Here is an 18,910-nt window from a genome sequence, read left to right as displayed (position 1 = left end):
GTGGTCAGGAGCACAGACCGTGGTGCAGACAGACACTGGTTCAAGTCTGTTTTGGTCTCTTACTTGAGTGACCTTGAACAAGATGCATGAAGCTGAGTTTTCTCATCTAAGCTGTCCTCTGGAGGTGGGTATGAAGTGAGATACTGGCTGGCAGATGCCCACTGCAGTAGACCCAGCTCCATAAATGTTATCTCACAATTATTCAAGAGAGCTAAGAAGTGAACCTTGAAAAGGAATCAATCTTGTCCCCTCCTCTTCTAACTCAGTGTGGCTTTTCTCATACTCCTTTCACATCCTGTTCCTTCTCTTCCTTACCCCAAGTTACAGGGGAAAACAGAAATACCATGAGTAAGTGAAGAAAGAGAACAAAGACATACAGAGAAACTTGGACTCAGTGTTTTCTTCCCTTAGAGGAAGAATACAGGACCCACGGCTGCAGCTGCAGACTCGCCCTTCAGACCCAAGCTGACCATGGGTGGGTCCAGTCCCTGTGCCGCGCCCACTTACCTGGCCCCACTCACGTCCACTCCGACCATCAGCTGCCCGTTCAGGGAGAGAATCTCGTCCCGCAGCCGGACCTTCCCGCTCTTGCCCGCGGGGCTGTTCTTCCTCAGCTCTGTCACCCAGATACAGCCCACGTCCAGCACGGGGCCCTGGTGGGTCTTCCTCTTCTTGCCTCCTCTGCGCTTCTCACCATAGTCCCCGAAAACAGGGATGTTCCCAAAACTGAGGCCGACGGTCTCCGTGTCCCCCAGCTGCTTGGTGAGGTACACAGTACAGATCTCCATTTCTGGAGGGCTGAGGTCCGGGGGGACCGCACTCTCATCCACGGCCAAGTTCAGCTGGATGTACTCCTGCAGCTTCTGGATGGCCGCCTGGCAGAGCCGCTGCTCGGGCCCGTCCCCGCCCTCCCGCAGGCTGTTCTGCAGCCACTGGTAGAGGAGGGGCAGGTGCAGCACAGCATTGTCCTGGGTGATGGGCATGGTGCTCACTCCCGGACACCCGCATCATGAAAGGTCCTGTTGCTGGGGGCCGGACCCCGTGGGGCCCCACGTCCCTGGGGAACCCTGGCTGTCATCAGCTGGGCTTGTGTTCATGTTGAGGCTGGCAGATGAGCCGCCTAGGGACGCCTACTCAAGACTGGCCTGTTAGCCTTGGCAAGAAGAGGACAGGACACAATTAGGAAAACCAAGGAAGGATGGCTCTGGGTGCTCCTCAGGGGAAGGGAGGCGGTACCCAACAAGTCCTTGCTGGGATCATTTCACAGCAGGGTCCATACGCGTCCCATGGAAACGGGGTATTCCTGCCGAAGCAACAGTGTGTCCTTTCCTGGGCTCATTGGCACCTAGGAAAGGAAGAGGAAACAAACAAACAAAAAATCCAGTCAAAATAGTGAGCCCGGTGGCACAGGACACAAGGCCCCCCGGGCTTCGGGAGGATCATGTTTACTTTTTGAGTAGGAACCTAAGGCCTCTCTCCATTCCCCAGTGTGGCTCCCTCCACACCCATGCAAATACACACTTGTTTCAGGCAGAAACTTCTGGAACCCTGACCTTCTCTAGGAAGTGTCCCCGATCAGCAAAGAAGTGAGATGCTTTTTGCTACATCAACCCCCATCAACATGCCATCTAACTCACAGCCAAGTGGAAGGCCGTGTGGAAAGCTCCCCTGGAAGGTCACAGAGGGTTCTGGACCTGTGTCCACTCTGTTGACAATAATGTCACCTCTCCTGAAGATGCATGACTTAGCTGAAAGAAAGATCCAAGAAAGCTGGTAGATTTCAACAGTGTGGTAATAGATTACCTCAGTAACCGAAGCATTTATTTTGAATGCTAAGGCTGTCAGCTTCAAGCTACTCAAAACTGATTTAAATTACCATGGCTATTTGTTTGAGACGGGAATCTAATTGGAGAATTGCATGTGATAGATTGGACTGCCACAGTGGGCCTCAGTGGCCAGAGTTCTGCTCACAAATGAAATGAACTGATTTTGGAAGACTATGACAGTTAGGATATGAAATGTCCCCCCAAAACTCATGTGTTGAAGGCTTGGTTCCCAATGCAGCAATATCCAGAGGTAGAGCTTTGGGAACAGATTGGATCATGAGGATTCTGATCTTGTCAGTGAACTAACCCACAAATAGCTAAACAGACCACTGGGAGGGGGTGGAAACCACAGGTAGGCGAAGCATGGTTGGAGGAAGAAGATCACTGGGGCATGCCCTCGGGGACTATATCTTGCCCTAGTCCCTTCCCAGCTGTCATGAGCTTTCCTTCACCATGCTCTTCCACCATGACGTTCTGCCTCACCTCTCGCTCAGAGCTATGGAACCAGCTAACCACAGACTGAAAGCTCTGAGCCGAAATAAAATTTTCCTCCTCTCAGTTGTTTGTGTCAGTGACAAAAAAACTGACTAACCCAGAGAACTTGTAGATCTTTGCACAGATCAGTCACGGAAGGACATCTGTATTTTTAAATTCAGGTTTGTGGTCTCTGTCTTCTCAGGGTCAACATTTTGCTTACTGGGATGTTTCATCAGATGTTTTTGAAGAATGACTCTTTTCATAGTACAGGTTGAGTATATATTGAGATATTTTATGGTTGGGATCCAAGTCTAAAATGAAATTCACTTCTGTGTCCTATGTACCTTTTATATATGGATGAAGGTAACTTTACACCGACGATTGTAATAAATTTTGAAATGAAACAAAGTTTCATGGTGTGGAATTTTCCACTTGTGGCATCGCATTAGTGCTTAAAAAGCTTCAGATTCTGGATGATTTCAGATGTTTGAATTAGGGATGCTCCACCTGTATTGTGAAATCATCAGACTTTTCTTATGCCCTGAATGATCTCAAATCATTGCAAGTGAATGAGGCCCCTCTACTTCTCTAGCTAATAGAAAAACCCAGAAAAATGAGTACATAGAATAAAGGACTAGAAGAACTACTGGAAAATTCTCAATTATAGGCATGGAACTGAAAGATTATGGAGCCTATGAACACCTACATAAGAATAAGGCTGGGAGGATGTCCTGCGCTACAACAACTTTTCCTCTCCTGGAAACGGCTTCCCTGTCTTCACCACTTCTCAAGAGTCAGAGCTTGGACTCTCAGCAGAGTTGTCATCTTTTGACTGTATTTCCTTGACCAAAGCTGATTGGACTACAGATGGGTCTAAGCTGAGCCAACTGGCTTTGCTCACCTCCAAGATCAGAAACTGACTCCAGTCTATTTATATGTTCACGTAAAGTTTTGTTTTTCTTTTTCTGTTTCTTTGGAGTAGTTTAATTTTAAAATGTAATTTAAGGTAAAGTTTGAGGAAGTTTTTCAGGCTGAGGGGGAGGGCAGCAAGGCAGCCTCATCCAGGCTCCTGAAGCTAAGAACAGGAATGCTGGGGGGAGCCAGGGTGCTTTCTCTCCCCAGCCTTGCACTGCTGAACTCCAGGGATTGACCTGATTTCTTGGCAGGATGATTTCTTTGCATCTCAGTGCACACAGCAGGCAGGATGTTGCCATCCAGAGCATCCAAACACTCAAAACAAGTGTTTGCCACCTGCAGTAGGACCTTCTGAGTCTCTGTACATGATTTTCAAGGAAGAACTCTGTCCCATCTTTGATGAGATACCCAGCTGGGGACCAATGGACATGGACTCAAGAACTGATGTGCACGCGCATGTGCATTATTATTTGAACTTGGCACCCAGCAACTTCTTGATTCTGCTGAGGGTTGTCATATATATTATATACTAATTTTCATTTATCCTAAGATTTTTGGAGGGTGATGGAGTTTGAACCCTGGGCTGAGTATATGCTAAGTATATGACCACTGAATTACACCTCCAGCCTATAATTTCCATTTATTTGTGCTTCTGCTATATCAAGAATTCCTCCAGGGTAAGAAATTTGCCATATTGATAGCACACTCAGAGTGACACATTCAAGGCCTGGTTATTCATGTATGTTCTATAAATATTTGGTGAATGAATGGATGTGTGAACACAAATTGACACTAGGAAAAAGAAATTCTCTACTACTCTTAAGTTTGGTTTTCCTCGGACCTATTTAAAGAGCAGCTTGCCCATGATATTTATACCTGTTTTCTATGTATGGAGTAATCTGAATTGTGACTAGCACCTTGAATCCCAAGACATTAAACATTTAATTTAAAGGAACTTCAGAATGTTTTTTGTAAATTATTGATCATCTACAATGTGATAGGTGCTAAGCCGAGGAAGGGAACACGCTGCTGAAGAAGATAGTATCCCTGTATTTAAGGAAACCTTGTTAGGTCTGAGAGACCTCACGGATCATTTTATAGATGAGGAAAAAGGAGACTCATAAGAGCCATTATACCTGATGAAAATGTTTTGATTTGTTCATAAGATTTTAATATATCTGTGAGTAAAGTTATTTTTCAGTGAGAGGTGTTACTTATTTTGGCCAAAGGAGACATTCAATCTTTGCACATACATGAATTATCTTTTTTTTGATCTTGCATTTCTTTTTAAGAGTTGTATAATTATATAGGTATTTGCTAAGCTTTTGATTTATTTGGAACCAATTAATAGTTGACACTCAAGTTCTTTGGAAACTCAAAACACACTCTATTGGAAATCTCTTTTTGGTGTCTGAGTAATAAGGTCATTTATAACTGACATGGCTTCTGACACTTGGCCCATGTGTTATTATTCCTTGTTAAATAAATCACTTCCTGAGAAGACTGGAGAATGTTTTCCACCTTGGATGGCATGGTTTATATTGACTTTCTCTGAGAGAGAGTGAAATTCAGAGAGGAGAGTGAAAGGGATCATTTTTCTGTATTTATGGAGAATGGAGGCGAAAGCTTTCTTTGATGGAGAAGGCTGGTTGGCAATTTGATTCAATGAACCTTTCACTGGGGAATTATTTTGTGCCAGACACTGGGCAGAGCTCAGGGCATATGGCTCAGGCTGTGTTAGGGAGACACACCTGCCACAGCTGGCCACACGGGCTGATGGGTGGTATCACAAGGTAGGGTAAAGGAAGGGCCATGTCTTCTTACCCAGACCTTTGGAAAAATGTTTCCCTGGAGAAGATAACTTTGGGGTTAGCCTAAAAAAATTGGTTGATTTCAATAGTTTACCACAGGAAAAGGAGAGAGGAGACTAAATGTAGGAGGCAAAGGTTCACAATTCCCTCCAAAGCGACATGATCAAGATGGGAACCAGGAGTCAACTTAGGATTGGTGATGCCCTAGGACACAGTGAATCTCCCTGTGGTGTTGCTTGGTTCTTTCTCCTTTGGTCAGCATTATCAAGGATTATTTCTGGAATGAAGAGTCCTCCTGTGCGTATAGTTAGGCTGATCAAGGCAAATAAACACAGATCTTAACTTCTAGGAATGTGAAGTCTTCGACACATTCAGAACCTCCTGCACCCTTCCAAGGGGTCTTTTCACACACAGCTGCCAGGTTGGATGTGAGTGGGATGGCATACTGATGGGGACTGTCCTGGCCTTGCTCTTCTCCATCAGCATCCTGCCTGCTTCTGATCTCACCCTCTTGACCTCGTTCCCACCTTCCCAGCTTGGTGGCTCCAATGGGCCTCATATGATAAATAAACACACAGTTTGTGCCAGAAGCTTGGGACAGTCCACCAGATATCCAGCCCCTCCTCTTTCATTTTGTGGGAGTGGCAATGTATTCAACTAAAACACAGCTTCTCTGGCAGGTAGAGATAGTTATACCACATATTTCTAGCCAATGAGATGGACGTGAAATTTTGGGGTGGGGTTTACACCAACACTCCTTAGAGAATAAGACAGAAATGAAAGAAAAAATAACCCCCATCTTCTTTAACTCACTTTTACCTGGATTTTTCTAAATTGAATCAATTAGCTCAATGAGACCTCAAATAAATACAGAATCTGGTAGCTGGAAGTGGGAGAACTAAAAGTAACAGAACCTAAAACAGGGAATTGGCTGAGCGGGGAAAGCAGATGTAAAGAACTTGGGTTTGCAGATTGGAAAGTGGTGACCTGGCAATGTGATGTGAAATACTCGGGCACACTGCCAACTGTACCCTGGAGAGTCATATATGTGTCGACTGAGGTCATGGACTTAGGGAAAATGACAGGGAAAAATTAGATTTTTGGTAGGTGCTTTGTCTCTTGCAGCAGAATCTAGAGCCTCAGTTATGAAGTTACTCAGAGACAGAGAGAAGTACCACTGTCTTAAGGAAGGCACCCTGGACATCCAGCCTGAAATCTAAACTGCCCAAGAGACCTGCATTACGGACCTTGGAGTACTGCAAAACCAGTTTTATCAGAAGGAAATGAGTCTGGAGTAATGGGTTTTGGATTTGGTTATCTCCTGGAAAAAATGCAGTTATTCCCCAAATACCATTGTTCCAACTGCCCCCTGCCGCATACATTCAGTAAATAGCAGGTGTAAAGTTATAACACAGGGAGAGGGCACAGCCCCTGAGTTAGAAAGTGAAGCTACACATCATCAGGAACTGACCAGAAACATGTAGACTAGACACCTACAACACTTGAGAGAATTGTTCTGCCTGAAGCACCCCAAACCTGGTTTGCAACAGCCTGGGATGGTTCAATTCCTTTAGAAACCTTGAAACTTTCTCCCCTGAAATTCATAGCCTGGGAAAGAGGAGACCTTAGAGGTTAATGAATGAGGAACAACCTGCCAGTCAGAGGCAAGGGCCACAGGGGGCAATGGACAGCGCTCCTTCCACCAGAGCAAGGAGCCGCTGCCTGGCCAGCCTGTGGACTCTCATTGTTATTGGAGGCTGTAGCCATTGCTATCCACAGTGTCTGCTGTCTTCTCCATCCCTTCTTTTGTAAAGGCAGGTTCATTTTGTAGTTATTCTCTGCTTTTCCCAGAAAGTGTCTGTTGAGTGCTTTGGGGCTTGTTGTAAGGAGTCAGATCTAGGACTGATGGAGAGGGCCACACACCACCAGACACCCAGGGCTCTCATCTGGGTATGCTGACTCAATAGGGTTGGGTGCTATCTCCACTGGGAATGGGGAGTCTGTTTCATGCTGGAAAGTCAGCTATGTTGGAAACCAAAGAAGGGGACTGAGGCAAAGACTGCTAGTACCTACCCATTATTCCTTCTATCCCTTTCCTATTAGAAACCCATTTGTGTTTGAGGAGGAAGTATCTAGCCAAAGAGCTGCTTCTTGCTTGAGAGAGTGGAAACCATAGATAGAGTCCTAGCCCACGAAGTTGTCTGTAGGGTTTCCAGGGAAGTTCCTTTAAAGGCAAGCTCTTTTGGGCTGGGATTGTGGCTCAGCAGTAGAATGCTCGCCAAGCATGTGTGAGGCCCTGGGTTTGATCCTCAGCACCACATAAAGATAAATAAATAAAGGTACTGTGCCCATCTATAAATAAAAAATATTTAAAAAAATAAATGCAAGCTCTTTTGCCTTTTCTCTTGCTTAAAGTGCATACACAATGACTGGTGCTTTTGGCAATCATCTTGTGATAAGGCAAAGGTCTGGTGTTCTTTAGCAGCTGGGCCAAACCCAGCCATTCTACCTCCAGGTCATGTGAGGTTAAAAAAAATGTACCTTATTAAAGCCTTGTTAATTAGACATTCTGTTACAGTTGAATAAAACCCTTAATAAATACATTATTTCAATTCCCTCTTCACCCTTAGATTCAAGACCTAGAATATGATCCCGAGTCTTTCAACGTTAGCCCTGCTACTTTATTCATAGTAGTTGAGTTACTATTTTGATTTTGGGACACCAAAAACCAAACTAAACCACACCAAAACAAAAACCACCAAAAACAACCAGAATCCAAAACAAATAAAACAGGAGCTGAAATCACACATGAATTCTTTCAATGTTTTGTCAGCACCATTGTGAAGCCCAGGTGTTATGATAAGCTTACAAGAAATTGAGAAACATTGCAAATACAAACCGTCATGACTCCCTGAAGTGGACTTGTTTTGGAGGAGCAAAGTACTGGCTGGTTTTTATCTCTCTACATGGCTGACTGGCCACTAACTGGAGGATGCGCCCAAGAGACAGGAGAAGGATCTGATCACCACTTTATTTCATGCAACCACTATTGATTGTGCCAGGTGCTGTGCGAGGCTGGGCTGACCCAGATTGGCTAAGCTCCACCAGAAAGAGACTATAAAAGAAGCAGTTACCTCGAAGTATGCTAAGGGTCATGAAAGGTGCATTTGGGGATGCATGATGGATTCGGGAAACATGATTTTTCAGGGGCTGCAGGAATGGAGAAATGTTTCCCCAGATAAATTAAAGAAGGTGAGGACCTAGGAAGGACTTGAGGAATTACCCCATCTGGCCTTTAATTTTACAGATGAGAAGCATACTTATCTGACTCATTCAAGACAGGCCTGAGTTCCTTTGGTGCCTGGGTCCAATGACCCTTGAAGAATAGGGGAAAGGAGGAAAAATGAATAAAATGAGAAAAAAAAAAACCAACTTGGCAGCTGTTTTGAGATTCTACTATTTGCAAATACTGTATATCTTCAAACATGAACCATTTGTCCAAATAACAAAAATGGGAATGAATGGAAATTGCAGGTAGGTTTATGAATGCTTCCTCTCAAATAAGCTGAGTGCAAGAAAATGGTTTGGGTCCAGATAATCAAAATGAATATTAGAAGTAATTTCGGTTCCCCATCTACTACTAAAATATATTTGCTGTGACTTCAAATACTGAAACACGTTTGTGAATCTGCAGTTTAAGATCAGGATTTGGCATGTTCCAGGTTAGTACTATTTCTGGAGCTCAGGTATGTGGATTCTGAAAGATATTGCAATAATAACTGGGGAAAGGGCATCGATGGCAGGTGTACATCTATACAATGGCCATCCCACACCTTGAAACAGCTGCTCTCTGCTGAATGGCTGAGAACAATGACAGCAGCAGTGTTAATTGCCAGACATCCATGAGCTCACTGTGACACCCTACTGTAATCAGACTGTCCTGTCCACCTTGAACAGACTGGGCAGCCATGATGCCACCAACCTGTCATCTACCAACCCTGTAGATCACACTCTCAACTTAGAGCATGCATTAATAAGTTCTGTTTCCATTACCCTGGAATGATGTTAAAACAACATCAATAACAAAGAATGGTTCTTGTACAAATCCTTTTAGAATAATCATGTTATTCAGATGTTTCTATGTGTAGACTTTTTGGTACCTAATCTAGTTACTGTATTTAAATTCTTAGGATAGAACTGTACAAGATCTGACCTCATTATTAATAACAAAACTTAAATATGTATAATCGTCAGGAATGCCCTTGGCTATTAGCTAGCTACAGGTCTCCAGGCAAGTCCTTTAAAATCTTTTGAGGCTCAGTTTCCTTATCTGCCAAATGAGGTGGTTTTACAAAGTTTCCTTCCAGCTCCGGCATTCTTTCGGCCTTCAGAGCTGAGTTAGTGAGTCAGGGATGGAGTTACTGGCCTCATTAAGAAGCACACACACACAACACATGGATGTTTTAAACTGCAGAGGAGATGGGCCAAATTGCTTTATCAGATATTGAGTATCTGCCAAGACAAAGGGAGGAGGGGAGCCCCAGGGGTGGTTTTACATTCATGTGCTTATAACCCTAGTCCAGCTCTTTGGAAGAAAAGAAGAAATATATCCTGGTAAATAAAGAATCTTTGGAGCAGCAGAAAGAACCAAAGTTTCACGAAGTGGGAGGAGCCTGCCTGGAGAGTGCAGTATTTGGAAATCTGGTGTCTCCTCCGAGGCCCCATCCACTCTCCAACTTGGCAAGGACCTAAATGGTGTGGAGACCAGGCTCCAGCCCCTCCCTGCCTCGGCCGGACTGCAGGGTTCCAGGGCCCTGGCCAGAGCTCCTGGTGCAGAGAAAATCCTCAGAGGAAAAGGCAAGATCACAGAGCACAAAGGTTCAGCCATGTGCCTCTCTGGGAGGCTCCCCTTTTCCCATCCTTCCTGTGGGAAAGACTCAGACAATGAGAAAGCATGTCAAAGTCCATGGGAGTGAGAGAAAGAAGAGTCCTCGTTTGACCTCTTCCATTCATGAACTCAGAGTTAAGGAGAAGAAATGACCGCGGAGGGTTGAGATACACTAGCCCTGACTCCCTCAGGGGCTCCACAGCTACTCAGACACCCTCTTGGTCCTTCCTAGGGGTGGGAAACAAATGAAGTACAGAGAAGGAAACAAGAATGGCAACAGCAGAGACGAACTAAGCTGAAAATGACCTCAGTAAGTTCTACTCTGGGTGTTCCACATGGCCCTCAAGAGGGATCTGTGGGAAAGTAGGAGGTTGGACTATCATCATTTAAGATCCTGCTTTGCAGAGGCAGGTGCACAGCTACAAGATATGGCTGGGAGCTGGGTGTGGTGGTGCACACCTGTAATCCAAGTTATTTGGGAGGCTGAGGCAGGAGGATCACAAGTTTGAGGCTAACAACTTAGAGAGACTCTGTCTCAAAATAAAAAATAAAAAGGGCCCCTGGATTCAATGACCCAGTACTGGGGGTTAGAGGTGAGGGGCAATATTGCTGGGGAAAGCCATTGGTACATAGAAAGATGCTATAAGGTGACCTTGATCTTGGTAAGTTTCCCATCATTCCTATCTTTAGGATTCTAGGCTTAGAATCATGAATTCTGTTAGCACGTTGAAAAAGTCTCCACTCTCTTGTTACCAGCAAGAGAGCTCAATCATTGATTTTCAATCAGGAACACAGTTATTAAGTGGGCATAATGTTTGCATCGACCCCATCAATGCCTGCACTCCCTGAGGGCAGGAGGCAGAGGACAAACTTCAGAACCAGGAGCACAGATGGGCAGAGGAGGCCTAACTACAGGGGACATAACTACAGGGGACCACAAAGCAGTCTCCCAGTGGGCACATGCCAGCTGTTTTGGTCTGCTCAGAATGGGTGCCTGAAGGAGGTGAGGACAGGAGGGACAGAACTAGAGTCACTAAAGAAAAGCCAAGGGAACCTATGTTCTCTTTTCTGCTCTTGACCCAGTGTCCCACTGAGGAACCTTATGCTGCTGAAATTCCAGACAGCTCCGGCATTTCCCAGAGCTCAGCATCCCTGTCGCACAGACGGGGGAACACACCAAGAGGGGACCCTAGATGCCACTGACAGAGCCCCATGTGCCCGTGACGTCACTTGGCAAACACGCTCTTCAGATAAAAGGCAGGTTCTTGTCCATTAGGCAAAGTCTCCCTCCAGGAAAATGGGAAATCAAAAATTTTAAAAAATGAAAACCTTTTTAGTTCTGGTATTAAAGAAAATATAGGCATGGGGGCACGTTTTTTCCACAGAACACGGGCAGTGGCAGGTTCTGGGTTTCAGTTTCAGGATGGAAACTGTCTGGCCATTGCAGAACCCCACAGAGAGATGGCCACTCCCTGGTGCACCGCTGCTCTGGGGAATTACTGAGAGGAGCAAAGTGGCCATTACCTGCCACCCACCAAGTCCCATGGAAGCACTTCCAACATGCTGTAAGCGCCCCGGTGGGATGACTCCAAGTTCAGCAGCATCCTCCTTGTGGTCCTGAGCACGTGCACGGTGCCAAGTCTGATTCTAAAGGAATCATGTGAAAATAACAGAAGACTTGTTCTCAACTTGAAATCCCAAGTCGTTTTGCCTGAGGAGGCGATTAAAATCTTGGCCCGTGTCCCAACGTCGATGCTCTTGCCCCCTTGCCTGGCAGGCCCGGGTTCCCTCTCTCCTGCTCAGTCCTGTTGTTATCCTGGCTTTATCCACGGTTCTCCAAGACGCTCCATTACACCTTCCCCCCAATCCTTTCCCATGTGTCTCAAGGCCAGAAAAGAAATGGAAGTGAAGAGGCCTGTGCTTCAGGTCTTCCCAGATTCTCCAAGATAAACACTGGTTAAGATGGCAAGGAATCATTCCTTCATTCGGCAAATATTTACTGAGTGCGGTAAATAAAGCAACATCTTCAACCTCGGGAATTTAAAATCTGAAGGGGTGTCCCAAGCCGGCTGAGCCTCAGAATCACCTGAGCCTATTAAAGACAGGCCAGATCTGAACTTCAGAGATTCTGATTCAGAAGCTTTGGGAAATGTGGTGTCATGCAGATATCTGTACTTTTTAAAAATTTTTATTTGTTCTAGTTAGCTCTACATGATAGCAGAATATATTTTGACACATCATACATAAATGGAGTAAGTCCTCATTCTCTTGGTTGTACATGATGTAGCGTTACAGAGGTCATGTGATTATATATGCACATAGGGTACTAATGTCCGAGTCTTTCTACTCTCATTCCATGCCTTCTCCCCTCCCTTCACTCCCCTCTGTCTAGTACAAAGTATCTCTAGTCTACCCCTCCCCCATCTTTTTGTGAATTAGCATTTGCATATCAGAGAAAACATTCAGCCTTTGGTTCTGGGGATTGGCTTATTTAGCTTAGCATAATATTCTCCAGTTTTATCCATTTGCCAGCAAGTGCTGGTAATTTCATTCTCCTTTAAGGCTGAGTAATATTCCAATGTGTATATACACCACAATTTCTCTATCCACTCATCTGCTGAAGGGCACCTAGGTTGGTTCCAGAGTTTAGCTATTATGAATTGAGCTTCTATAAACATTGATGTGGCTGCATCACTGTAGTATGCTGATTTAAAATCCTTTTAAACCTAGGAGTGGGATGACTGGGTCAAATGGTGGTTCCATTCCAAGTTTTCTGAGGAATCTCCAAACTATATATCTTTATTTTTAGTGAGCGTTTTCGGTAACTGATGTGACCAGATCCTGGAAACCATTGGTCAGTTGGCATGGGAGGTTCTGGAAATGCCATGATTTTGGACTGACACTGGGACCACAGGAAGAAAGTCAGTTCTCCCACTTCCAACTGGCTCAGGAGATATTTCATTACCCACCATGTAGGAGTGATGGATTTCACAAATAAGAGCACAGGGTGCCCAGTCAAATATGAATTTCAGATTAATAACAAAAATGTTTTAATATAAGTGTATCCCAAATATTACAGCATCTCTGTAATATTGCAAATATTATCCTTGAAATATTCAAAACATACATATACCAAAATATTATTCATTTATCTGGAATTCAAATTTTAACTGGGTATCTGTTATTTGATGTGGCAATCCACACCCTCTCCATGCTAAAATGAAGCTCCTAGAGCTTTTGACCTGCTTTGTTTGCCCTGTGTGACATATGGAAGCGTCTCTGCCCTGGCAGAGCCGATCTTCACTTCCTCCTGGAAGCCAGTATCACCCAGGGCCAGGCCACCCACATTGCACAGGCAGAGAGCAAGTATCAGCTCCAAGGTCACGGCTCCCCACCCCACGCAGAGGAACTTCTCTTCCTGGCTCCCTGTCATCTCAGCTTTTGGTCTCATCTGCTACTCCCAGCCCAGCTGCCTTCCCTGAATGCCCCTATTTGCCCAAACCCTGTAAATACTGGTCCCCTATGGTCAGCTGATCTCTTGGAAGAGCCCTGGACGCAAGGACATGTCTGTCCCACATAATACAACTCTGTCATAGATGAAAGGAGATTATAGGAAACTGTTTGAAGTAACCCAAGAAGTTTATCTAAAGCCATTTTCAAACTTCAGTGTTCCACAGGTTTTCAACTTCAGCAGATGTGCTGATTCGGTTAGTTTCATTTGCTTATTCTTTGGGGCAAGATTTTATTTCGATGAGGTTAAGCAGTTAAGACACTAAAAACCAATGGAGAATACAGTTGGCAACCAACTCTATGAAAGCTTATTTTGAGTTTTAGAGAATGCCGCGGATCGCCTTCCTGGCCGATTCAAACCATCTACCCTGTACCAGGGAATCCGGTCATCCTCCTCCACACAGTGGGTGCCTCAGCTTGAGAGCTGGGCCTCTGTGATCAATGTTAATGCCCTGACCTTGCCAGTGAAGGTTTCAGGAGTATGCAAGTGACCCATGCTGGCCAAGGAGTCCCGAGGGGAGGATTTTCCAGAGGCTTGTGAACATATATTTGGTTAACTTCTGGGGGTGTTCTGGAGGACCTTGCCTCACTCCTAAGAGAAAGCACCAAGAAGCCATGGTCTCTCTTCTTGCTCTGGATGTCATTGGATCTGAGTGGGGTGCCTGGAATTGCTGCTGCCATCTGGTTACCAGCCCAGGATGAAGCTTAATGCTGAGGCTAGCGCAGGGGGAGAGAAGATGAAATTAGGATTTGATGACTTGAGGACATTGAGGAACCACTTAGTATTTTTTTCTGCTGAAACTGGTTAAGGTTAAATTTCAATAACTTGCACCCAGAAAACATCCTGTTATTTGTGTGGCTGGGTGCTTGGCGCTTCCATTAAATGGGAATGTCTGAGACAGATATGCAAATTTAAACTTCTGAGATTCATGGCCATAAAGTCAGATCTACCTGCCTTTATTTCTATCCCAGAGGGCAGAAATAAAGTGTTCATCTGATTTCTCTGCGGACACTAACTTTTTCCTTTCTTTGAGCTTGAATAAAAAAAAAAAAAAAGCTCTGCTTTAATGTTTGTTGATGAAATATGGGAAATAAATTTATTCCTCCCTCTGGCAAAACCTCCATATTTAAACATCCTCAAAACCACACACACACACACACACACACACACACACACACACAAATCTCATGGAGTCTGAACTGTGTTATGCATGTTTTGGTAGAACACAGGAACAGACAGAGGCCAGAGTCCTCAGGGCATTCTTAAGACACGGAATCCCACAAGCCATGGGCAGACCCCTGGGCCCTCAGCACCCACGCTACCCACACACTCTCAGCGTTTTTTGCTGCTCCCTTCTCCTACAGGGACTACTGAGCTGGCCCCCGGCTCTGAGGCTGGAACTCCCACTCTGAAAACTTTCTACTTTCTCGCATTTCCGTAAAGCCTCTAAATCAACTCTTCTAAAGATAGCTGGTGGCCTGACTCTGGTCTGTTGACTCTGGAAAAGTGAACTTGCTTCTCAGAGGTTCGAAACGCCATGGCAAAGCCACTAGAAATCAATAACTTCTTCAACCCACCAGCAGAGACACAGCCAAGTGATGCATGGCCCTGAGTTAGAGGCTCTTAGCCCTGCAGAGCAAGGCAGAAGAGGAGGAAAAGATATATAATACAGATCAATCACGGACTCTGATGAAAACAAACACGAGAAACCAGCCAAAGGATGAAAACAGACACACCAAATTGAGGCCAATTCATTCCATAAATATTTGCTGAGTGCCTAGGACCTGGTGCCAGGCATTACACAATTGCTAAAAGTAAAAAATGAAAACATTCTTTTTGCCTTCAGGAAATTTCTGATTTTCCTAGGGACAGACATAAATTCCTTAAGATGAACCTTAAAAGATAAAAAAGTTTCATGATCTGGAAACCAGATTGGCATCTTTACACAAGCTCAGTTGGCATGGCCTTGTCCTAGTGAACACGTAGGTGGTGTCTTCCTGGGACAGGCACCATGTACTAGCACAGAGGGTGACCTTGAAGCTGTAGGTAGGGGCAGGTGACATCTGGAGTTTGACCTTTCCGAGAGTTTGACTTTCCTCACGTAGACAATGGGTGTGGGTTGGTGATGGTTTTATTTATAAGCAGGAGAATGTTATAGCCAGAGTCGAGATTTCATTCCAGAAAAGTACAAATATGGGGAAAGGTTCACCATCGTAACACAGTAGTTCTGGTTGCATGTCAGTTTTGTTTACAAGTGTAAACAATCTCTTGGAACGATATTCACTGAAATAACTGTTTTTATCTCAGATAAGTTAGTTCATGAGTGATTTTTCATCTCCCCATGTTTGGATTTTCCAGATGCTTGTGAACATATATTGTTGGTTAACTGATTTTTTAGTTGGGCAATGGGGTCAGGATGCTGTTGGGAAGTCTCTGGACTGAGTGGGACCAGACAGTGGCGAGTCCTGGTGGGGGACACTCCTCTGCATGGACTAGGGAGTGGCATTAAGATCCATGAGAAGGGGTGGCTTCTTGGCCACTTCAGAGGCAGAGCTGACCAGTCTTGGGGGCCACTTAGGTTGATGGGGAAGGAGAAGTCAAAGATGACCCGGGGAACCAGAGAGACCTAGGGGTTCACCCAGTGAAAGGCACCTTATCACACTAGCTCTGACATTTTGTCTCTGACACTCTGGAAGTCTTCATATGGCCCTCTCGTCAGGTCTTGCAAACCAGACTCCATGCCTTCCTCTGTTCACACGGGTGACCCCAGCAGAGGGAGAGGCCAAGTCTCTCCTTCTTACATGGCAGGAGCTTACCGCCTCCCCAAAGACCACCCACAGCACACTGCTCCCCACATCCATGAGGTCTGAGTCTGAAATTCTATCCAAACTCACTGGGCTTGCAACAGCCAGGTTCATTATTGGAAGCTCAGGAAGCTCTTTTAGGGCAAGAAAAACCTCTGTGAGAGACCTCTGGTACCAACCACTTCTTCTACCTAGCAGACCTGACCACAGACCTAATGGTCACCTGCTCAGAGCCCACAGGGAGACAGCTCCACATGCACACTGCTCTGGGAGCACAGCTCTTCCCTCCCCCTATCCCATCCCATCTCCTGAAGCTCCCATTTGACAAAGGAAAACGTGGATTTGATTAGGAGGCCTCGCTTGGGCCAAACAGTTGCAACCCTGTTCTCAGCAGACAGGCTAGAGAAGGGGCCGATTTCCATTGGACAAGCCAAAGAAAATGAGTGACAATTTTAGAACTGAGCTGGATGGGCCAAGGTGAAGGACTGCAAAGGAGAAAATTGTCTTGATTAAGTCAAAGGCATCCTTAGATAATGGATTAGAGAATTCGTTCCAGGCCGCCACACTGTTTTGCTTGATCTCATTAATCTGATTTTTTTTCCCAACTACATTTCTATTCCTGCCACCTAATAAAAATGTATGGATTCACTCCCCACTCACGTAAGGATCTATGGAACATAAAAAATAGGCATATTCTAACTAAAGGATACTATTTAAAATTGGTTGAATAGACTATGACTCCGTTCCAGTTCCAAATTCCCAAAGGAAATAATATTGACTCAAAAAAAGTAACCTGATAAAGATGACAATTTTCCAAAATTTAGGCAAAAAAGAATTTTTTTTGCACTATATTGTGAGGGAGAAAGACTAATTAGAAAAGAAAATTTAGGGGCTGGGAATGTGGTTCAAGCGGTAATGTGCTCACCTGGCACGCGCGGGGGCTCTGGGTTCGATCCTCAGCACCGCATAAAAACAAAATAAAGATGTTGTGTCCACCGAAAACTGAAAAATAAATATTAAAAGATTCTCTCTCTCTCTCTCTCTCTCTCTCTCTCTCTCTCTCTCTCTCAAAAAGAAATTTATTTGGCAGTGTGTTGGATTTGGTTCTTGCTGGTTCAAGAGCTACCTGTTTGATTTTCAGGAACAATTGGTTGAAATCATGTTGGTAATGTTTATTTACTTATTTATATATTTATATACTTATATATATTTATATGTTTATTTACTCATATATAACCAAAAAATATTTATTTTTTAGTTATAGATGGACACAATATCTCTATTTGTTTATTTATTTTATGTGGTGCTAAGGATTGAACCCAGGGCCTCATAGCTGTGAGGCAAGTGCTCTGTCACTGAGCTACAGTCCCAACTTCTCATGTTGATAGTTTGAAATCAGTGATGGTGGAAACTTAACCCCAGGGACATTGGTGAGTGCTACCAGTCAGGACGGTCCCTTCCCTCCAGCCAGTGTTAAGCATTTAACAGCATGCAACCCAGTCTGATCTCTTTTCATTTTTAAAAGTCTATGTATAGTTGAATTGATGTGCATGTAAAAAGTCAGGAAGGAGCTAACACATTAGCCACTTAATTCTGGAGGTGAGGTGAGACTAACAAGCAGTTTTTATTTTCTTTTACTTCCTGTATTTTTTCTGCAATGAATATATATTCTTTATGTAATAACCAATCTTTTGGCAGAGGGGAGAGGGAGCCCTTTCTTTCCCTCCTGAGGTCTCTGACTCACCCTTTCCTCTCCTCAGGCTTCCTCTTTAATCTCCTGCTGGCCCGGCTTGCTGCTTTTTCCTCTCTGCGTAGGGTGGTGCTGAAATACAGACTACTCCCCTACCTGCAGGCCAAGCAGGATTGCAGGCATCCGTGTCACGAGGGCAGACTTCAGGCTCACAGAGCCCAAACAGCCCGCACCAGGCAGCAGCTGGAGAGAACTAGCTTCCGACTGCCCTGGGCACGTGGCTGCTATTGGAGACTTAGGAAAGGAGGGATGACCCGCTAAGGATAACAGGAGTCTGACACAGGGTGGCCCTTGGGGCTCAGTGGTGTCCCCCAGGTATCCACTTTTGTCAGCTGTATTCCTGTCACTTGTGGAGCAGGATGCCCTCTCTCAACATCACATGATCTCATCGCATCCTTGCCACAGTGGGGTGCTCTCCCAGTACAGCAGACATGTAAACCCAGGCACAGGAAGCCCAAGCAACTTGTCCAAAGTCACACAGCCAGGAGCAGAGTTGGGACAGCAATTTAGGTATTAATACCCAATTTCGGAGGGTTTTTTTCCCCCACTAGACTGGACTGAATATGTCTTGAGATCTCAAGTTTGCCACTGTATTGTTAGAATAAAATCATTTCCCATTGTCTCATGACTAAGCCTAAGGGGGCTACTAGCCCCATTTTGATTTGGTTTTGGAACCAGTTTATGGTCTCTGCAGGAAGGTACATGAAATTCTACCTTATTTTTTTCTCCTTCCTACATATTGCTTGGATGGGAGACTTCTGAGTGTGGGGTGGATTTGGTGTTACTGCCTGGCGGCTTCTCAACCGCTTTCACTTCCTAATCCGTGAATCTCAAGGCCTACCCGTTGCCTCCAAAGTCCTGCTCCCAGTCATGAGAAGGCTGGGACAGGAAGGGCTGTCCAGCACTCCAGAACCTTCTCCAACAGACA

The 18,910-nt window shown here is 44.9% G+C and overlaps 1 protein-coding gene across 10 annotated transcripts in view; it reads right to left on the bottom strand.

Annotated features, from left to right (window-relative positions):
* Positions 1-18,910, bottom strand: part of Pdzd2 (PDZ domain containing 2) — a 354,997-nt gene that overhangs the window by 232,341 nt on the left and 103,746 nt on the right. For all 10 annotated transcript variants that reach the window (XM_078017033.1, XM_078017026.1, XM_078017014.1 and 7 more), the window contains one exon: positions 508-1,345. In XM_078017033.1, coding sequence (XP_077873159.1) covers positions 508-983 — 476 coding nt within the window. In that variant the 5' untranslated portion in view covers positions 984-1,345. The remainder of the gene's footprint in view (positions 1-507; positions 1,346-18,910) is intronic.

The sequence above is a fragment of the Ictidomys tridecemlineatus genome, chromosome 1, assembly GCF_052094955.1.
Source record: "Ictidomys tridecemlineatus isolate mIctTri1 chromosome 1, mIctTri1.hap1, whole genome shotgun sequence".
Taxonomy (NCBI): domain Eukaryota; kingdom Metazoa; phylum Chordata; class Mammalia; order Rodentia; family Sciuridae; genus Ictidomys; species Ictidomys tridecemlineatus.
Note: the sequence above shows the minus strand (reverse complement) of the source record. Positions and strands in the feature narration are given on the sequence as shown.